Source organism: Aulonocara stuartgranti (assembly GCF_965226115.1).
Source record: "Aulonocara stuartgranti genome assembly, chromosome: 7".
Classification (NCBI taxonomy): domain Eukaryota; kingdom Metazoa; phylum Chordata; class Actinopteri; order Cichliformes; family Cichlidae; genus Aulonocara; species Aulonocara stuartgranti.
Genome location: NC_138945.1, coordinates 11,973,665 through 11,995,000, shown reverse-complemented (window position 1 = coordinate 11,995,000; position 21,336 = coordinate 11,973,665). Strand labels below are relative to the sequence as shown.

At 40.3% G+C, this 21,336-nt stretch overlaps 1 protein-coding gene across 2 annotated transcripts in view; it reads right to left on the bottom strand.

Annotated features, from left to right (window-relative positions):
• Window positions 1-17,570, bottom strand: part of slc38a9 (solute carrier family 38 member 9) — a 22,922-nt gene extending 5,352 nt beyond the window's left edge. The window contains exons 1-14 of one of the 2 annotated variants that reach the window (XM_082540191.1): window positions 17,416-17,570; window positions 17,173-17,244; window positions 15,041-15,184; window positions 13,389-13,518; window positions 10,828-10,946; window positions 10,638-10,701; window positions 10,369-10,462; window positions 5,519-5,689; window positions 4,993-5,052; window positions 4,318-4,524; window positions 3,422-3,529; window positions 1,880-1,986; window positions 1,628-1,741; window positions 1-94 (exon numbers count right to left, since the gene is read on the bottom strand). The exon at window positions 1-94 is cut by the window's left edge and continues 55 nt beyond it. In XM_082540191.1, coding sequence (XP_082396317.1) covers window positions 1-94; window positions 1,628-1,741; window positions 1,880-1,986; window positions 3,422-3,529; window positions 4,318-4,524; window positions 4,993-5,052; window positions 5,519-5,689; window positions 10,369-10,462; window positions 10,638-10,701; window positions 10,828-10,946; window positions 13,389-13,518; window positions 15,041-15,138 — 1,366 coding nt within the window. In that variant the 5' untranslated portion in view covers window positions 15,139-15,184; window positions 17,173-17,244; window positions 17,416-17,570. Of the gene's footprint in view, window positions 95-1,627; window positions 1,742-1,879; window positions 1,987-3,421; window positions 3,530-4,317; window positions 4,525-4,992; window positions 5,053-5,518; window positions 5,690-10,368; window positions 10,463-10,637; window positions 10,702-10,827; window positions 10,947-13,388; window positions 13,519-15,040; window positions 15,185-17,172 lie in introns of both variants that reach the window. The other variant, XM_082540190.1, reaches the window with a different exon arrangement.
• Between the last annotated feature and the right edge of the window lie 3,766 nt (window positions 17,571-21,336).

Here is a 21,336-nt window from a genome sequence, read left to right as displayed (position 1 = left end):
CCAACAGGGGGTATACAGTAATCATCTGGAAAAGCAAGAAGGTCCTAGCCACAAACACCATAATATCACTGCTGGGGAAGTTATCCAGGAAGTTCTGTGAGGGAAAAGCAGTGCAGTGTTTATAAGCTAACTTATGGTTGCCAGAAATCAGCAAATAAGGGGTTTTAATGTTCATGTCCATGAAGAAACAAGCCGATAAAAAATTCTTATGGTTATGGTTCAAACAAAAGCAAATCATATTTAAATCTAAACAGACACAAAATGACTGATATGTCAGAATAAACACCATTTAGCCACAAGATTAAAACCACTGCCATGTTATGTATATCATACTGACCAACACGTTCCAGTGCAATGCTCTGCAGCGATACCTTTGGTCCTGGCTTAGTATGGATTCTACTTTTCATCTAAATATGTTTTCAGACCACACACCTAATGGAAGCGGGAACCCATACACCACAGAAACTACTCAGGAATTTCTCAGTAAATACACACAAAATATAAAGTAAATAATGCCAGAAACCACAGAAGACCATTTAAAGCTACATGTACATGCCCCAAAAGATCAAAACTGTTTCAGTGTACAGTATGCGGAAACAAACAAACAAACAAACAGAAGGATTACTCTTTAAATCATCTATGTACATAAAAATCATTTTGAATGCTTAGTTTTTAACATTAATCAAATTGAAATGTATGAAAAAATTGGTAATACTGAAAAACAATTCCACTTACAAAGAGTAGATTAAAAGTGTGTAACCCTGCAAGTTAATTATGTCAACAAAAGCTTATTAGAGTCAGAAGTTACAACAACCAATTCATATGGTCCCTCTCTTCTAACATATTGACTGTGTTTATTTTAAATACATATTGGAGCAATTTAAGGAGTCCTCCCATGGATGGACTGTTACTACAACTGGAAATTTTGTTCTGCTCTGTTGCCTCTGTAAGCTCAGCGTAGCAACGCAAACCACTTCTCAACCTTGAACTACTACAGCTGTCATACAGTAGTTCAAGGTCTACTGTGTGACAGCTGTAGTCAAACATGGTGACATTGCCTTAGGTAAAAACGTGGTGTAAAGGATGGGTATAGATTGTTAACAGTGACTACATTTTCAAAATTGTCCAGTAGTAACCATGTTAACCACTGAGCCCAGTTTATTAGTGTAGAAATGATCTACCTTTACCAGCTATATCTCAAAAGACTTAACAACACAGCAGATCAACACCTTTCAATGCTATAGCAAAGCTATGATAAACTCACTTCCAACAAAGACAATCCATCTTTTGCCCTGCTCAGGGATAACCCAATGTAGATGGTGTGCAATGAAAATAACAGGCCCCTTTACCCAGATACATCACAGATGGTAAACATCTGCTTCCACTGACTCATTTCAGGGAAGAATAGTCTTCCTAAATGTAGTGCACTGTACTGAACCACAGCTACCTGAATACACTTTCTGAGATTGCTGCTGCCAAAAGACATTTAATCGGTTATTAAATCGAAGGGTTTACTTGCATCTTTAAGTGGTAATGGGTATAGGGAAAATATGAGCATTTTTCATACGGTGAAAAAAAATGCATACATAAAAATTATTTAAAAATAACAATAAAGTGAAAATCTTACTGGCTGAATGCAGTCTTTAAAAAGTGGAGGAGAGGGAAAAGCAGCAAAGATCAACACTCCAACATAAAGGTAGGTTAGCCCCACTAAAAGATAAGCCACAGACAGGTCACGCACCTGAAAACATACCAAATTTACCTTAGATGCATCAGAATTAAAGCTTTTGATACTGAATTGTGTCATCTAAATTTACTTAGCAAAAAACAGATTTGAAGAGTACTAATATTTGGAAGAACATGGATAAATAACACTCACATTGTTCTTTTGGTCCTTGTTGTTCTTCATTAATGTGATGATGCAGTTGTGAATGAAGAAGGCCAGAGTGAGAACACCAGTGAGCTGAGGGAAGAGCAATCTGAACTCTGAAAGATCATAATTAAAACATAGATACATTCTTTAATGTAAAGAAACTGAGAACACACACAGACACACACACATCAGGCATAACATAGCCATCTGCCTAATATTGTGTTGATCTGCCTTATGCTTTCAAAACAGCCCTCACCCATCAAGGCATGGACTCCACAAGACCCCTGAAAGTGTGCTGTGTTATTTAGCACCAAGATGTTAGCAACAGATTTTTCAACTGCTGCAAATTACAATGTGGGGCCTTCATGGATCGGACTTGGTTGTTCAACACATCACACAGATACTTGAATAAATTAAGATCTGGGGAATTTGGAAACCAAGTCAACACCTCAAACTTCTTGTTGTTCTCCTCAAACATTCCTGAAACATTTTAGCTTTGTGACAACGCACATTGTCCTGCTGAAAGCACCGCAGCAATCAAGGAATATAGTTTTTATGAAAGGGTACGCATGTTCTACAATGCTTAGGTAGGTGGTATGTATTAAAGTAACATCCACATGGATGGCAAGACCCAAGGTTTTCCAGCAGAACATCAGCCAAACCATCACACTGCCTCTGCTGGTTTACCTCCTGCCCATAGTTCATCCTGGTGGCAGAATGAAGCAACGCACATGTACCCGGCCATCCACATCAAAAAAAACATGATTCCTCAGATCAGGGCACCCCCTACCAGTGCTCCATGTCCTAGTTCTCAATCTCACATGCCCATTCTTGGCACTTTTGGCAGTGGACAGGTGTCAGTATGTGCACTCTGGCTGATCTGAGGATATGGCCCATATGCAGAAAACTGCAATGTACTGCGTATTCTAACACCTTTTTTATCAGAACTAGCATTACATTATTGAGCAATTAGAGCAACAGTAGCTCAACTGTTGGATCAAACCACATGGGCCAGCCATCCCTCCCCTTAGCACTAGTGAACCTTAGCTGCCCATGATCCTGTCACTCGTTCACCACTGGGCCACTTTTGATAAATACTGATTACTGCAGACCAACAACACCTCCACAAAAGATGCCGTTTTGGAGATGCTCTGACCAAGTCATGCAGCCATCACAATTTGGCCCTCATCAAATCTTGTCAAAATCCTTACATTTTCCCTTTTTTTCTGCTTCTTACATATCAGCTTTGAAGATAAAATGTTCACTTGCTCTGTCAGTGGTCATAATATGCCTTATTACATGGCTCCATGGGTGTACAGCCAATGGACCTCCGTTTTGCACCTCAATAATATAATATTTAGATTTTCAGCTGGTGTCATGACTTTTTGCACCTCCCTTTCTTCATGTGCTTTTTCCCTGTGTTATTTCATATTATTACACAATTTATGGACATCTTTGGTGTCATTTCTTTCGGTTATTACCAATATCTACATATACATCTACATTCCTGTTGAAAGACACTCAAAGAAGCATTAACACCAGTTTTACCTGGAACATAGAATTCTGTTTTGTCAAACCAGTGGAATTCCAGGTGAAAGCCTAGGCGGACAGCTTTGACAGTGACCAAAACAATCAGGTAGACCACTGATATGGTGCCTGTACAAAATGGATGAATGACATCAATACATTAATGGATGAATTGCTGATGCAACACAGAAAGCAGATTAATCAAGCCCCACAGTTAACAATGAATTGACGTATCTCTACTCTACATTAGAGTATGCTTATTTAACTAAGTACAAATGTTAAATAAAGGAAAACCATGATCAGTATTGCACTTCACCACTCATTCATCTTTGAGCAAATGTGAAATTCTTAATGAGAAGACACCAGTCTTAACTCCATGTCTACAAAGAAAAGGATCTAGCCATTTTTTCGAGCCTTCAGTCAAAATGATGTGACAAAAAGAATACATTTCTATGCTGGCCCCTTTTTAATCAAATGCCAACAGTGCATTGTAAAGAAATTCCAGTACCCTCTATATACGAAGCCCAAGTTTTCTGACTAATCTAAAACAATGCGACTGCCGTTGGTAAATAGAACGGTTCTTATGTAGCGCTTTTATACTCTACTCGAGCACTTAAAGTGCTTTATACTACAATATGCCTCCCCCACTCATAGAAGTTTTCTTCTAAGCTTCGGTACTTTCTATCTAACATTCATACACATCCTCACATTTCGATGGCTGCATTGAAGAGCAACCTGGGCTTATCTTGCTCAAGGATATTTTGGCATGCAGACTGGAGCAGCCAGGGATTGAAAGATAAATGAGTGGACAATGCTGAAAAAACTGAAAGCGTTTTTTTTTTCCATCTGGATAATCCTGATACATTCCCACCCAGGGTGGGGTCGCTGTGGCTCCAGTCAACCTCTTGATGTCTTACCCAGGAAAGTGAATCTTGCAAAGAAGGACGCTGAGCGGAAGCAGAGCAGTGGAAGAAGCAGAATGATGAGATAGAAGGGGACAGTGTTGGTTTTACTCCAGTAGCGTTCAAAAGGGTTCACATCGGACATATTTCCATTGTCACTGAGGAAAAGGGTGCTGATGGTGTTGTTCCCTCCAGGGTTAGTATTTGGGTAAGGGCAGATGACTGGTGAACAAATTAACAGAATATCAGCAAACACTGTTAATTAACTGGGTAACACAAAATTATAAAATGCACCAGATCAAAGGCATAAAGTACATCTTTGTTTTCAGTCACATGCTTTTCCAGTCTCCTTTTGCTTTTTGCCTAACCGCTGTCTGTTTGGTGGTCTTTGTGAGGAGGTTCACTAATATTATTTCATTTCAAACATTTTGCCTCTAGATTTAACCATCAGACATTCCCAGACTTTTATTCTAAAACTAATTCTAACTTTAATAAAAATCTGAAAACAGACTGGAAATATGGGCCAAAAAGCTTTAACTTTTACAATATTTAGTATGCAGGTGGTCTATGTCCTCTTTACAAAGCAGTAACTTTGTGATTCCCTGGATGTGAATTATTTACTTGGAATTTATAACCTTTTTTGAAAGGTATATGATAAAGCTGAAACTTTGCATACAGCAAGTGACTTACCTTTTTCTGAGCCATTGGTTTCCAACTCTGAATCTGACACATTGATATTGTGAACATGGTCTATGGACAGAGAAGAGGAAGCCATCGGTTAAGAGAAACGAGCCTTCTTGCAAAAGCCAAAAGCTTGATAAAGCAAATAATGAATTTACATCTTTCTGCACAATGTCTTTGTGTAATGCAAATGTCTTCTGTGCAAATTTCAGAGATCTTCTCAGTGTTTCTTGCCTTGAGTGGTAACTTCTGTGTATTTAAACAGAAATTGAAAAATAATGTAACAATATCTTTTAGATCATCCAATGGCTTAACCTCAGCGAAAAAAAAAGTTATTACAAACATCAGGCCCACTATGTGTCATATTAATTAAAGTTAATTAAAGCTTGCAGAGCTGTGAGTTTTGTTTTTGCTTAAAATGTTTCTGAAGTCACTGTGCTGCACATATGGTAACATAAACAAGGATTAACATGTCAAACAATAGTATAGAATGACATAATTCCACTCTTTTGCAGATAAAACCATTGTTTCTTACTGTAAATAAACTGCCCAGTGTTGAAGAGGAAGTTGGACATGAGTACCCAGTAGACTACCATAGCTCCAACAAGTGACACCATTGAGAACATCAAGCTGGACCACTGACCAACTTTTCCAAAATAGTACTGACAGACATCAGGGAATTCCCAGTCTGATGTGTCCACACAGGCTAGGAGAGCACAAAGAATAATTACAGAGGTAAATACTTGGTTCCCAAATATGACATTAATATATCACAAAAGCTTTTCCATAGTACACAGTGGTGACAAACGTGAACTTTATGAGCTAACATTCTTTTGCAAAGTCATTTAGTAAATGCAGCAGCATAAATTGTTTTTTTGATTCAGGAATAATGTTCGATAAGTTCAGTGTTAAGCTTCACCATTTTATTTAGGCTGAATTCATTTGCTCTGTACCTTCTGTCTTAACAATAACTTCTTGTAACTATGCCAAAAATATACCGGTGCAACCATGATCTAAAAGCAAGTGTTTAGATGTATTAACAACACTGCATATTCGCATGTAACAAGTAGTTAACTCATATTTATACAAATACACTTTTTTTTTTTAATCTCTCATTTCATCTAGTTATCAATTTCACTCAGGAGGAAATATCCTAGATATATGTACAAAGCAAGCAAAGAGCTTTTCAAGTTAAATTGATGGAATTTCTTTGACTCGCTGATACAGTCAGCATATTCCATGTCCACCTGCTAAGAGCAGACTTCAGTAAAGGTTTGAAACATTATAAGTAGGTAAGATGAAAGCTGTTGCTGCTGTCTTCAGGTCACGGAGTGTAAAAGCTTTTAAACTACAGTAGTAAGGAATACTCCATAGATCCGGCTCTGACTGATATTAAACAGAGCTTCCGGCGCCCCCCGTGTGCGGCAGCCTGTTACAGCAGCTCTGCTCATTCTGAGTTTCTTTCTTTCTTATCTTTTCTTCTCGTAATTTTTTATAACTAACGTATCAGTAATTAGACTCTGCAACCATGTTCTACCGTTTTGTGCTAGTTCTGGTCGTTTTTCTTAGTTTATTTCTACTTTTTTCACGCGTGTTTGGGGACCCAGAGCAGGGATCCTTTGTTTACAGTAAGGATCAGCTGTTAGCGCTGCGTCCCGCAGCGGTACTGCCGGCGGACAGACCCGACATTCCCAGCGAGCTGAGGAGGAAAAGACGGGGGTGTCGTGCTGGGAAGGAGCGCCGTCGCCCGAGAAGGAGACGTTATCGACCATCTCTTCCTTCTGTAATCATTGGAAACGTAAGATCTTTGCCCAATAAGATGGATGAACTCACGTCGCTAACCTGGTCACAGAGGGAGTACCGGCAATGTAGCATCATGATGCTAACGGAGTCGTGGCTAACACCGCTAACTCCGGACACAAGCGTGACACTACCGGGATTTCAGATGCTGCGAGCGGACAGGACGAGAGACAGCGGTAAGAGGAAAGGAGGGGGACTGGCAGTTTTTGTGAACGACAGATGGTGTAACCCTGGGCACATCACTGAGCTGTTAGCCGTTAGCATGCGTCCGTACTATCTGCCCCGGGAATTCTCGCATGTTATCGCAATAACAGCGTATGTCCCCCCCTCGGCCAACGCGGATGCAGCCTGTGACACTCTCCACTCAGTGGTCAGCAGACTGCAAACACAATCTCCGAGAGCCCTTCTCATAATATCAGGGGACTTCAATCATGCCTCTTTGGACTCCACACTGCCCACCTTCACCCAGTATGTGACCTGCTCAACCAGAGACAATAAAACACTGGACTTACTGTATGCCAATGCTGAAGAGGCATACAGTTCATCACCTCTCCCTCCACTGGGCAAATCTGACCACAACCTGGTGCACCTTGTCCCTGTGTATGAGCCCTTAGTGCGCAGGGTGCCACCAGCCACCCGCACAGTGCAGAGATGGTCAGAGGAGAGCGAGGAGGCTCTTAAGGACTGTTTTGAGTCGACTGTGTGGGAGGTGATCTGTGACGACCATGGAGAGGACATCGACAGCCTTACTACATGCATTACTGACTATATTAATTTCTGTGTGGATAACACCGTACCTACCAGGACTGTACGGTGTTTCTCCAACAACAAACCTTGGATTACCCCAGAAATTAAAGCTGTCCTCAAGCAGAAGAGGAGGGCCTTCAAATCCAAAGACAAAGAGGAGTTGAAAAGGGTGCAGAGAGAGTTGAGGGGACTGATAAGGAATGGGAAGGACAGCTACAGGCAGAAGATGGAGAACCAGCTTCAGCAAAACAACGTTGGTGAAGTCTGGAGAGGCCTCAGAACCATCTCAGGCCACAAACAGCAGAACTCTCTGCCTGGGAGGGATGTGAGATGGGCAAATGAACTGAATCATTTCTTCAACAGATTTGATTCAGCCATGAGGCAGTCTGCAACATCGGCTGCAGACTCACCCACCCCCACTGCTGCTGTTCCACCTCAGACACTTCACACCTCCTCTATTCACCCTGCTCACTCCTCCCCACCCCCAACAACAGCATCCAATACACACTCAACACAAGGCTCCAGCCTGTCTCTCTCAACCACCCAGGTTAGGAGGGAACTGAGGAGGATTAATGGCAAGAAGGCAGCGGGCCCAGATGGCATCAGCTCGAGGGTCGTCAGGTCCTGCGCGGACCAACTGTGTGGGGTGATGGAGCACCTCTTCAACCTGAGCCTGAGGTTGGGAAGAGTCCCACAGCTCTGGAAAACCTCCTGTGTTGTACCAGTGCCAAAGACTTCACGCCCCAAGGACCTCAACAGCTACAGGCCGGTGGCTCTGACATCCCACCTGATGAAGACCCTGGAGCGGTTGGTCCTGGCTCAGCTTCGGCGCCTAACAAGCTCATCACTGGACCCACTTCAGTTTGCCTACCAGCCTGGCATTGGAGCGGATGATGCCGTCATTCACCTCCTACATCGTTCCCTCGCTCACCTGGAGACCGCTGGAAGCACTGTGAGAATCATGTTCTTTGATTTCTCCAGTGCCTTCAACACTATTCTTCCCTCGGTTCTGAAGGACAAGCTGGTGAACTCTGGAGTGGACCATCACCTCACTACCTGGATCCTGGACTACCTCACCGACCGACCACAGTATGTGAGGACTCAGGGCTGTGTGTCGGACAGGGTCGTCTGCAGTACGGGGGCCCCACAGGGAACGGTTCTGGCTCCGTTCCTCTTCACCATCTACACTGCAGACTTCTCCCACAATTCCACCCAGTGCTTCCTGCAGAAGTTCTCTGATGACTCTGCAATAGTCGGCCTCATCACTGATGGGGACGACAAGGAGTACAGAGGACTGACTCAAGACTTTGTGGACTGGTGCCAGCTGAACTACCTCCAGATCAACGCCAGTAAAACCAAGGAGCTGGTGGTAGACTTCCGCAGGCACAAGCATTCTCCACTGCAACCACTGAACATCCAGGGTATGGACATTGAGGCTGTGGACAGCTACAGGTACCTTGGTGTTCATCTGAACAACAGACTGGACTGGACTCATAACTCAGACGCCCTCTACAGGAAAGGGCAGAGCAGGCTGTACCTGCTGCGGAGACTCAGGTCGTTTGGGGTGGAGGGCCCACTCCTGAAGACCTTCTATGACTCTGTGGTGGCTTCTGCTATCTTTTATGGTGTGGTCTGCTGGGGCGGCAGCATCTCTGCTGGGGACAGGAAGAGACTGAACAGGGTGATCCGAAGGGCCAGCTCTGTTCTAGGATGCCCTCTGGACCCAGTGGAGGTGGTGAGTGACAGGAGAATGGCGGCTAAGCTGTCATCCCTGTTGGACAACGTCTCCCACCCCATGCAGCAGACTGTGACAGCACTGAGCAGCTCCTTCAGTGGGAGACTGCGGCACCCACGGTGTGGGACGGAGAGATTTCGCAGGTCTTTCCTCCCCACTGCTGTCAGACTCCACAACAAAGACTTTAACTGAACAAACACACACATCCACACATGTGCAATAACACTAAGTGCAATAATCTTTTCTGGCATCGTTGTATTTTTACTCAGTTGTATATAGCATTCGTATTCTATTTTTATCTTATTGTATATTTTTATTCTATTTTATTCTACTGTATATAGTATATTATTTTATTCTATTCTGTACAGCTGTGTACTGTATTTATTCTTATTGTATTCTAATTTTTGCGTCATAACTTTTGCACTGTCCACTTCCTGCTGTGACAAAACAAATTTTCCACGTGTGGGACTAATAAAGGTTATCTTATCTTATCTTATAAATACAGCAGTGACATTCCTGTACAGTGATCACCCAAAAATGTAACACTTTGCAGAAGACAGACTTGTCTTCATAAACTGCAACTTCTGATAAATCCCAATAAATACATTAGTTTTCATCATGCATTTTGGGGAATAAATTGCTCTATAGATCAGGTTCTGAATGATACTGGAACAAAACATTCTGTAAAATCTTTATGATGCAGACACTGAAAAAAAGTGTTGGGCAGAGAATAAGAGGGGAAAAACATTTAATTTTAAGTATAAACAGGTACTCTATTTTTTAAATTTATGGGTATAATTGTCTTTCTGGCCTGCAAATTATAAAGAGCATAATTAATCAGTTATGCTAAAGTGAATGACAACATATTAAAGAAATGCTAACAACAAAAAACATAACTGCTCTCTCACAAAGAACCCTATACAATGTGTATGTTGAGAATTTGCCATTAGCCTTAATTTTGCATACTAATATGGAATGAAAAATATTTTTCTAGCATTTGAGATCTGAAACAAGCCATTGTGAACTAGGTACTATTGTAAACTTTTTGAAAGCTGTTAGTATTGGTCTATTAATCCCAAACCTAGTTTGTAAAAATTACTTACGTATTGACTTTGGTGATTTGAGGACAATATAACAACAATACAGCATCAGCAGGCCTATGAAGATGACAATGAAGACTCCAAGGGTGAAACCAGCCTGAAATAAAGTCAAAATTGTATATTTATTTTGAGCTTTTGGCCTCTACACTAACCTTTATTTGAACAAAGTTCTCAAACAAAGGTTTTTTTTTTTGTTTTTTTTTTTAAATGTGATTTTAGGTGTGGTTTTGAATGAGCTGAAAACATCAAGTATGTAAACTGAATCACATCACCTGCTTTATACCCCAAGGCATGCTGAGTATAGATGTGCCCATCATTGTGTTCCATATAGCAAATCTGGGACAAGAAAAATAAATAAATAAATCAAAGCAGTTAAATGCATCCAGTTAAGTACAAAGAAAGCATGTAGCTTTCACATGCTTTGTGCAGTGGATTTCACATTTTACTACTGCTAGGGCTTACATGGTGATGATACTGGGGTTTTTAGAGGTATGATCACTGCCTGGGACCTTGAAAGCTGTTCCCAGTGGACTATAGATGTAGATCTCATCTGGCTGGGGAATCACGTGATCTGGAGGACTCTAGGGAGGAAAAATGGAGAGGTGAAGGTAAAGATTTCAGAAAAGTGCATGTCATGACGTCTTAGAATTACAAAGATAACTTTAATAGCATTCCCCCTATTAAGGTAGGTTTGCTTCATTTTCAGATCTTCAGTTTGTAATTCAGTGTTACTACAAAACTTTGAAAAGAAGAAGATTAGGAGGTAGCTGATAACCCCTTATGGCCTGTATTTATATAGCGCCTTACTAGTCCCTAAGGACCCCAAAGCGCTTTACATATCCAGTCATCCACCCATTCACACACACATTCACACACTGGTGATGGCAAGCTACATTGTAGCCACAGCCACCCTGGGGCGCACTGACAGAGGCGAGGCTGCCGGACACTGGCGCCACCGGGCCCTCTGACCACCACCAGTAGGCAACGGGTGAAGTGTCTTGCCCAAGGACACAACGACCGAGACTGTCCAAGCCAGGGCTCGAACCGGCAACCTTCCGATTACAAGACGAACTCCCAACTCTTGAGCCACGATCGCCCCTTAGAATCTGAAGTTATAACCATGTAGCAATAACTTTTTTTTTCTGTGAGAATTCATGAAATGAAAAGCAACTATGTGCTAACATATCCAGTGGATGGAAACATAATTGCAATAGAAAGGCAAATTAAAATTATTTTAAGTAAAAATAAAAACAGATGACAAGAGAAACAACAATACAGATGCTTTGACACAGGTGCACTGCATGGGACAACCAGGGCTTAAAGTGGATCTTGGCAGGTGGGAGAATCCCAAGATCTGATGTAGCAGTGCAGCAGGAAAAATGACTCACCTCAAAATGAACAAGTAGCTTTGTACTCTGAGCTCTGGTAGTTTTTACAGATCTGTTTTCTTTTTGGACAGGCTATGTGATCAATTGACCTGTACTGCCTCTATGGCTCTGAGGCAGCTTTTTGTGGATTTAGCCAACTGGATTTTCCAATACATTCTGACATGTTACATGCCCTATTGATCTATCATGGCTTCCTTCCAAAAATTTGGAACTTTAAAAGCATTAGTTAAGGTTATCAGCTTAAACTTAGGACTTCTTTCAAGTAATATAAATTATTACAGTCCATAATACCAATTTATATAGCCTGAGATCGATCACTGATCAAAGACCATTGATCAAAGACGACTGATCAATGGTCATGAGTACCATTTACAATACTGTGATTGCAGCCATTCTCCAACTCTGTGAATGGTACTCATGGCAATTGATCAGTGGTCTTTGATCAGTGGTCATGACAATTTGCATATTAACTATCAAGGAACTGACCTCACACCATATTGTTCATTAAATGGGCTGGTTTAAGTTATTGTGCAAATACACTGTTTATAAGGTTGGGGAAACCTGCAGTCAGCTTAGACCAAAGAAGTCACTTGGATGAGTGACGAAACCTTTCTCCCACTGAATACGCTACGTCCAGATGAGCATAAATGAAACCCCAAAAGGTTGATTATCTAGTGCCTTCAAAAAACATTTTATTAACTGGTGACCTGTCCAGAGTATATATACCCTGTCTCTTATGGCAGCTGGGATAAGCTTCAGTGCCCTGTGGCCCTAATTTGTATAAGCAAAGATTGATAAATGGATGGATATTTCAGCTACAAAATACTGTTACTTGCTAGAAAAAAAATCAGACCGCTAAGTACAATGAAAACATATTTACTGAGCTCTTTTAGAAGCGTAACACAGTATATGGCATTACCAGTGTCTTCCAAAGAAAAACAACTTTGCTTACACTCAGTGCCCTTTTGTACAGCTAGATGCTAAAGGTAATCTATAATTTTATGCAGATAGGAGTAATCTCTTCCACGGTGACAGTGCTCAAAATTAGGGCTGTATGGAGGAACTAATAGCTAGTATTAAAATTACACAAGTTATTTCAAGTTAATTTCATAAATGTTTTGGGCAAATGTGTTAACACCATTTTGGATTAACACGTTTGCCATTGTTGGAAAACCACTAGCATTTATGTGAATTTTCTTTAACTTCCTGAAGTTTTTATTTCAATTTCTGTTAGACAGTGAATACAAGGATTCTTATATGTGTCTATGTGCCAGTCAGTTTTTTGTGACTACATACTCATCCATGAAAACTTTAAATTAGGAATCCCTACTACATCACGCGGTCACCAGCTCTCCATGCCTGTGTCTACAACAAAGAATAATCAAGGCTTTCTAAAGGCTTTCATGCCAAAATGCAGTTTTTTTGGATTAAAGCCATGCAATGAATAAATGCTTTTAAAATTGTATTTAATAATATTGAATTTGTCACCAATCTGTTGGTCAAAACATGTTATAAGCTTTATGTTGCTACTGTGTTTTGTTTTGGGGGGTTTTAAGTGGTTTGCACTTGGCAAATTTTTTGCCCAGAAGCTATGGTTGTGATGCATTCATGGTTGTGACAATAAACTCGACTTACCAATTGTCGATCAGAAGACCCCATGAGTCTGCTGTAGTAGTGTAATCTGCTGTTGAGTACAGCAGCCTCCGCAGATACTGTCTCTTGAGGGCCATCATTTATAATGTTCTTGCGTTCCACATGGAAAGGCCTGGAAGATGTCAATAAAAATCATGCATTTTTCAAGTCACGTAAAAACACATAACTTCTTTGATTTCACTGCATACAGTAAGGATTTGCACAATTTACATTTTTTATATTATTTAAAGTTTAATATGTTACAATCAGATGAGGCCTTATAAACAGTTTCACACAAAAGTGAATACACACCCCACATTTTTGTAAATATTTTGTTATATCTTTTCATGGGACAACATTGAAGATATGGCACTTTGATACAATGTAAAGTAGTCAGTGCACAGCTTGAAACAGTGTAAACTTGCTGTCCTCTCTAAATAACTCAAGACACCTTCATTATTGAATAAACCTCTGGCAACAAAAGTGAGTACACCCCTAAGTGCACTCACACTCTCTCATACTGGTCACTGGAAGTCTAACAAGGCACATCATGGCAAAGAATTCTATGAGGATCTGAAAAAAAGAATTGTTACTCTACATAAAGATGGCCTAGGCTATAAGAATATTGCCAACACCCTGAAACTGAGCTGCAGCATACTGGTCAAGACCATACAGTAGTTTGACGGAACAGGTTCCATTCAGAACAACCTCGCTATTGTCGACCAAAGAAGTTGAGTGCACGTGGGATGTCATTGTTTGGGGCTGCATGAGTGCTGCTGGCACTGGGGGGCTACAGTAAATTGAGGTAACTATGAATGCCAACATGTCCTGTGACATACTGAAGCAGAGCATGATCCCCTCCCTTCAGAAACTGGGCCATAGGACAGTGTTCCAATATGATAACAACCCCAAACACACCTCCAAAAAGACCAGTGCCTTGCTATATAAACTCAGGGTAAAGGCACTTGGCTGGCCAAGCATCCACCAGCTCCATGATGTCATCATGGAGGAGTGCAAGAGGAATCTAGTGGGACCCTGTGAAGCTCTAGTGAACTCCATGCCCAGAGTTAAGGCAGTGTTGGAAAATAATGGTTGCCACACAAAATATTGACACTTTGGAGACAGTTTGGACATTTTCACTTAGGGGTGTACTCCCTTTTGTTGCCAGCAGTTTAGACATTAATGGCTGTATGTTGAGTTATTTTTAGGTGTCAGCATTTTTACACTGTTATACAAGCTGTACACTGACTAATTTACATTGTATCAAAGTGTCTTATTGCCAATGTTGTCCCATGAAAAGACATAATAAAATTTCAACAAAAATGTGAGGGGTGTACTCACTTTTGTGACACACTGTAGCTTGACTAAGAAAATTCATGCATTAAAGCATGAATATTTGAGATTTGAGAGGTTCTAATCATTGTGTGAACTGGATTAAAACTCACTAACACAGGAAATGGTGCTAGGAAAATGAAGTACTCACACATCTCACAACTAACATCTTAGTATTTGCTTGCTAAGTGAATTCCAAGAAGTCAAGGTAATAAAGCACCTTGTTTATTATCTAGCAATGAAATGAACAACATGAACCTATGGCATGTGACAGGCAGGAGAGAAACTGATTCATACTTTGTACTGATTAGCACAGCATTTACCTTTTAGTTCTCAAGTCTAGCGAATTTGTGGAGTCTCTTTGCAAGTAGTCCTCTCCAGTCTGCTCTGAACTCAGCAAAGGCCTGGAGTCATCCTCCATGATTCTACTGACTTGCAGCTCTAGCTTCTCAACAGGTGTCACCTAACTGGAAGCATACATGTTACAAAATCTAAACACATACAACCACAGCAAACATAAGATATTGTTTAGTACAATTGTTTGTTTAATTGTGTGCAGATCAACATTTTTCAAGGTAATTTTTGAATGTGTGGGTTTATATTCCAGATGTGCTTACTTCACCATTTTGTAAAAATTAACCCGTATTAAAGTAATCCAGTGCAAAAAATAACTATTGATAGTTCATTTGGCAAACGTCATTTTCACAACTGTCAAAAAAAAACGGTTTTAAGCAAGGCTCATGTTGCTGCAAGGATGTAACTTGGCTTAACACAGTAGCTAGTCCCATTAGGACCCCTCTTCCTTTGGGCTGTCAAAAGTCTTAATTTTAAAGCTTTGAAAGCCGAGTACCCGCAAGAGCGTGAATCTGCTGCAGCACAGCATTGCCAATGCTATGAACTGCAAACGCCTGTAGAGTGAAGATTGCTGTAAAGGTCATTAGGAATCCACTGCCCTCTCTGCAGAGGATCAACTATCAAAAAACCCACACAACCCTCGACAAAGTCTGTTCACACTTCTACCCTGAGGCTGCAGGTATAGAAGTGTGAAATCTAGGACCTGTAAACAAAAGAACTCAATGCCATTAGACTCCAAAACACATGACAGGAGTTTATAACCTCAGATTACCTCAATCTACATTCCTGCACACTCAATCGCATTCTCACAGCTGTCTTGAACACCAACTGCTGTCTGCTGCACATACAACTGATGTAGTATAAATATGTACATAGCTTTTAAAGCTCTTTTTTTTTAAAATCTGCTGTGTGTTGTGTATCTCAGTACTGTGCATTTGACAAAATTTTTAAACCTGAAACTCATCTCCTTCCTTATTTCTCTTTTGAATAAAGAGACAAATGAGGAAGAAGCTTCAAAGCCATTCAAGGCTTCAACATACAACAGCTATATAAAACTTCTGAGCCACTCCACAGTTCTTCATATTTTGCTTCCAATGATCCAGATGTTCTTTGAGCAATAACTCTCCAGGCTTTCTGAAAGTCTTTCAAAGTTTCTCTTCTGGTGTTGGCTGCATTTTCACTCACTTTTAATTCAATACTAGTACCTGGCCTTTCTCAGAGGAATGTCTTTTTGTTGTTTGTTAAGCCACTTAACATTGTCCTATGAATCATCCCATTAAAAAAGCACCTAACTCAAGGGACGAGCCAGTGGAAGGATCATTATCAAGAAGCCATTCAGTAAAGCCTACGGGAAGGCCAACATACACAAAACCCACATGAAAAATAAGTGACAACAGGTCTTGTGGGTTAATGAATCCGAATTTCAGGTTCAATTAATTTTTACTTTACACAAAATGAGTGAGTGAGCTCATAAACTCAGCAGAAAGTAGTATTCATATAAACTTCTAGAGGACATAAAGTCTCCTTGGAACCACATATATTGCCATCTGATGGTATTCCCAGAGCACAGACCTCACAGAAGCAGTGCAGGATGTCTTAAAAGAATGGAATAAAAGGCAGCTGACATCCAAAGACGAGCTTTGGAATGTGTTTTCATACCAAATATCAATTTTCAAGCTTTTTAGAATTGTATAATTTCTGTTTTACATTAAATCACCACACTTATTTCACATTTTCTTAGGAAGAGCTTTTTGTTCTGCCTTTAGCGACTTAACCTCATAGACATAGTTCCGCCATGCACGTGACAACACAAATATTTCTCTGGACAAAGTAACAAGTCGATACTGAGATATAATAATCCATAGTGAATTCCTACCGAAACCATATTTCTACACAGATACGTACTTTTTACGTAAATTTTAAAGATTCTTATACTCAAAGTCACGTACAGTAAAGCTCAGACACTTTAAACACCTTAACGAGAGAACCTGCTGAGTGTACAACAAAGGCTGGTAGTTGAATGGCAACGTTTCGTATCTAAAAATCTCTTTTTTAAAAAAAGATGTGATGCTAGGCTTGCAGGCTTCTTTGTAGAACTCACAGTCTGCAGTGAAGTGTCCTCTCCTCGGGTCTTCAGCTCATCTCAGTTCTGCTGTCTCTGCTATTGTTTCACCTCGAAAGTTGAAGTGAAATCAAATATCAACACAGTTGTTATTCATTTTTAAGTCTAATACCACCGGTGACATCAGCTAAATATTATTCCGAAAAGAAATAATAATTAATTAATAATTATACACGACTAATGAGCCGAGCAACGGCGTAGAGGAAGAAGAACTTAATTTACAAATACTCAGCAGTCTTCCAACTGGGTTTAGTGACGATGTGTTGGTTTTCTTCCTGTTCCTCTTCTTCTTCGTGTGTATTTAGGCCGGACGAACGCTATGCCGCCCTCCACCTTCCTCTTCTTCTTCTACCGTTAGGGGTCGCCACATATTTTCTACCGTGGTGCACCACGTTTCTGGACTTCTGATGCGACATAAACCATTTAATGTTTGCTTATAAATTTTCCCAAACAGTTTGCCAAGCCTGGTTATGCCCAGCATTCAGGTACCATCAGTTGGGTGAAGGTGTAATGAGTAATTAAATCTGATTCTCAGTTTAATAAATAATATCAAGCAACTCAAACTTTCATGTGCTTCAGTCTGTATTGCTTCCAGTTATTGTCTATGAGAACTGGGCCATTTAAGGTTTGAGCATGACAACTCTTTAGAAGTTAATGGCCAGTGACTGCAAATAATTGCTGTCGCAACAGAACTTGAAATTTAGCACTTGATTTTGGTCAGATTGGTCTGAGGCCAGGAAAATGTCTCATTTTGACACTGCCCCAGGAAACTACATGGTAAATGGAAAAGGACTTTTACAGATTTACTAGAAAGAGCAATGGAGATGGAAAGGCTGTGCATCAGGTTAGAATGATTAAGAATAAGAAGATAGAGAAGGCGGGATAGTGGAAAGCTGTCAAGGCTCTCTGTGTGGCAGGTGGAGTAGGACCCACATGCAAGACTCGGAAACAGAGAAGGTAAACTAAGAGGTGGCTTTATTGGTATATGTGTGTGTGTGCGTGTGTGTGTGTGTGTGCGTGCGTGCTTGTGTGTGCCTTTACTTTTCTAATGCATATTACAGACTGTAACACCTGCATATGTGTAAAATGACAAATGGCCACCCCATTTGATTTCCATGCCACCCTCAGAAAACCTATGTAGATCCGCTCCTGGTTAACTTTGAGGTTGGCAACGCTAAGCTTCATAGTGATGAGTGCATGCATCAAGCATAAAGAGCAAAACCCTGTATAGGTGGGTGTGTAACTGTAAGAAAAATCACGTGACCTATTCAGCTGATGTGTCGTACAGCGGTGAGAATTGTGTTTATTGGGAAGTGCAAGTTTCAACATAGTTGTATTCATGCTGAGAGGAGCTCGCCATCACCCGCTGTACAATGAAAAGATAAATTGGGGACATTTTCTCCAGTCTGGGGTAATTTAACCCTGCATTTTCCCCTCACATACACAAGTATGCCCAATGTCACAAGCACTTATTTCCTAGAAACAAAACTTGCACTTTGATTTTCTCTTACTTTTTTAGTTATACTTCTTTGCAAACATGTTTTTTGTAAATTCTGCATTTTACATCATTTGACATACTGTATATTAATTGTATTGGGTATGAAAAAATCGGAATAAATGAGCCATTAATCAACATGTCAACACAGTCTCAACACAATAAAGGCAATGCGCCACACACTCCATGAGCATCCTGTACCCATCACTGTTTTCTGTTCCAGAACAGCTGATCAGAGTAAGTTCAATCAATTCAATGTGGAATCTGCTTCCTGGTTACAGCCCCAGAGAGGAACAGATAAACCAAAAATGACAAATGTTAAAGGAAGAAAACTGAGACAGAAGACACGATCATGAGGCAGGACAAAAAAAAGGACAAGGGGCAGAGTTGACAATATAAACACGGAGGATAACAAGGCAACAGACAACAGGTGGGAGGACATATAAAACAAATCACCAATAATTAGACCTAGGAAGTAGAACTGAATGTTAAAAAAAGTGCCAAGGATTAAGGTTGAAATAAGAGCAGCTGGAAAGGTGGTTAGCCCAGATGACATACCACAGGTATAGCATCTCATTTTTGGAGGTACGGAGCTGTCCAGTAGGGGGGCAGCAGACAGTAGAATCTAGAGCAGGCTTGGCCAACTCCAGGCCTCAAGGGCCGGTGTCCTGCAGGTTTTAGATCTCACCCTGGGTCGACACACCTGAATCAGTTTAAATAGCGTGGGTCAACCATCCAAAGCAACAGACAAAAGAAGTCATGAAGAGTATATTGTAGTGGAGTGGACAGAGACAAATGCTGAAGTCTAATTTGTGACAGAAGGTTAAGAATTAGCAGCAAAAATGAAAGGGAATGTTTACAAGATGATAGTGAGACCTGATATGATGTATAGTTTGAAGACAGGGGCACTAACGACAAGAAAGGAGCCCAAGCTGGAGGTGGCAGAGCTGAAAATGCTATGATTTTCACTGGGAGTGACCAGTACCTTTACCATATAGAATAGAGACTGAACATTTAACAGTATTTTGTCTGACTACTCATTTTATTTTTGAATAAATCCTTAAGCAACAATGAACACTGGACTGAACCAGGTCTTTAACTATGCTTTAGGAAGGGATTCCTTCATCCAATGCAGAGCAGCTAGCTAAACTTTAATCCCACATAGGTCCATTATCTTGTTAACAGTGTTACATCCTCACTGCATATGACTTTGGACGCTATGGCTTCTCGGAAAAAGAAGGAAACAAATGAAAGATGCTTGTCACACATGTACAACTCACAAATGCACACGTTAAAAGCAGATAACAGCAAGCCGGAGAAGAAATGTTGTTGCAGTAATTTGGAAGATCTTCATTTGAGCTGGAAAAATACTCAGGTGAGAAAATATGTTACTATATAATTATGTTTTGAGTTTTCCAGTTAGGATGGGTGAGGCTTTAGTTGCATAATAACCTGGAGTGGAAGATTGCTGTCACACCCCCTTCTCAGTCTGTGATTCTGACAATTACTATAAATCAGGGGTGTTGATTTATTTAAACTAACATAATCCTCGTGCTTCAACCTGGTTTCTGTAAGGCAAAGTAAATCAATTTGTTGAGAAATTATTAATTTATGTATTAATGGGGACTTAGAAGAGACCTAATGATTAATAATCCACATTTCACTGTTTTACTCTTTAGTGCAATTGCAAATACTATATTATTTTTTTCTTTGTTTTTTATGTTTAAATCATATTTTTTGCTGATTTTAGTGTTGTTGTTGTTTTTTGTTGTCTGGAAGACACCGTATCTAAGGGGATGGGGTTTTGAGTAGAAAACAGGAGGAGAGAAGCTACTTGGCTACCTCCTCCTACAAATTGCTTGCCTCTGCTCACAAGTAAGCAATCTCCTCTTCCAACCTTTCATACTACAAATATAACTGCCATATCATCAAAATTAATGCTGCTCTCTCTATTGGTAAGCTGGTTTCTGAAAGCTAAATGGCTCAAAGTTTTTGCATCAACTAGAGTTGTTTCGAGTCTGCATCTGAGCCCAGAGTTGTATTTTGGTCTTTTCAGCCTTCTGACACAGACTTAAAAACACCATGATACTTTATAGATTCTTATCTGTCAATGTGGCACTGAGTCTTGGTTTTAAGCTGAAATTACTCCCATTTCCAGTCATATTCTTAAACACTGAAACATTTAAACCTTGTTTGACAGTGATAAATAAACCTCTGTGTGCAAAATATTTGATGCAAACATTTTTCTCATGAAAACAAACTCTTCTCAAAAAGCACAAAGATTGCATTTTTGGTCTCCTACTGGGATCTATACTATTTTTTGCAGATTTGCAAGATTTCATGTGACACTGAAGCAACTGATGTGAAGCAATATTATCAAGAGTGTGTGTGCTCCAAAGAAAACACACTATTGATTGTGTTTTCTAAGGAGAATCTGCAAGCTGATGTTTCTACTGCATGTTCACGTTGGATTGTTGCAACAGTGTGTAATGTGAAATGCACAGCATTACAGTATGTAGCAGTATGAAATATCGCATGGCCTTTAATAAGTTGGGAAGATATGATCAAATATAAATTTACTGTAAACTTTTTATAACAGTGTGGTATAGTGCTGGATTGATTCTTAAAATAGAAACTGAAACCATTAA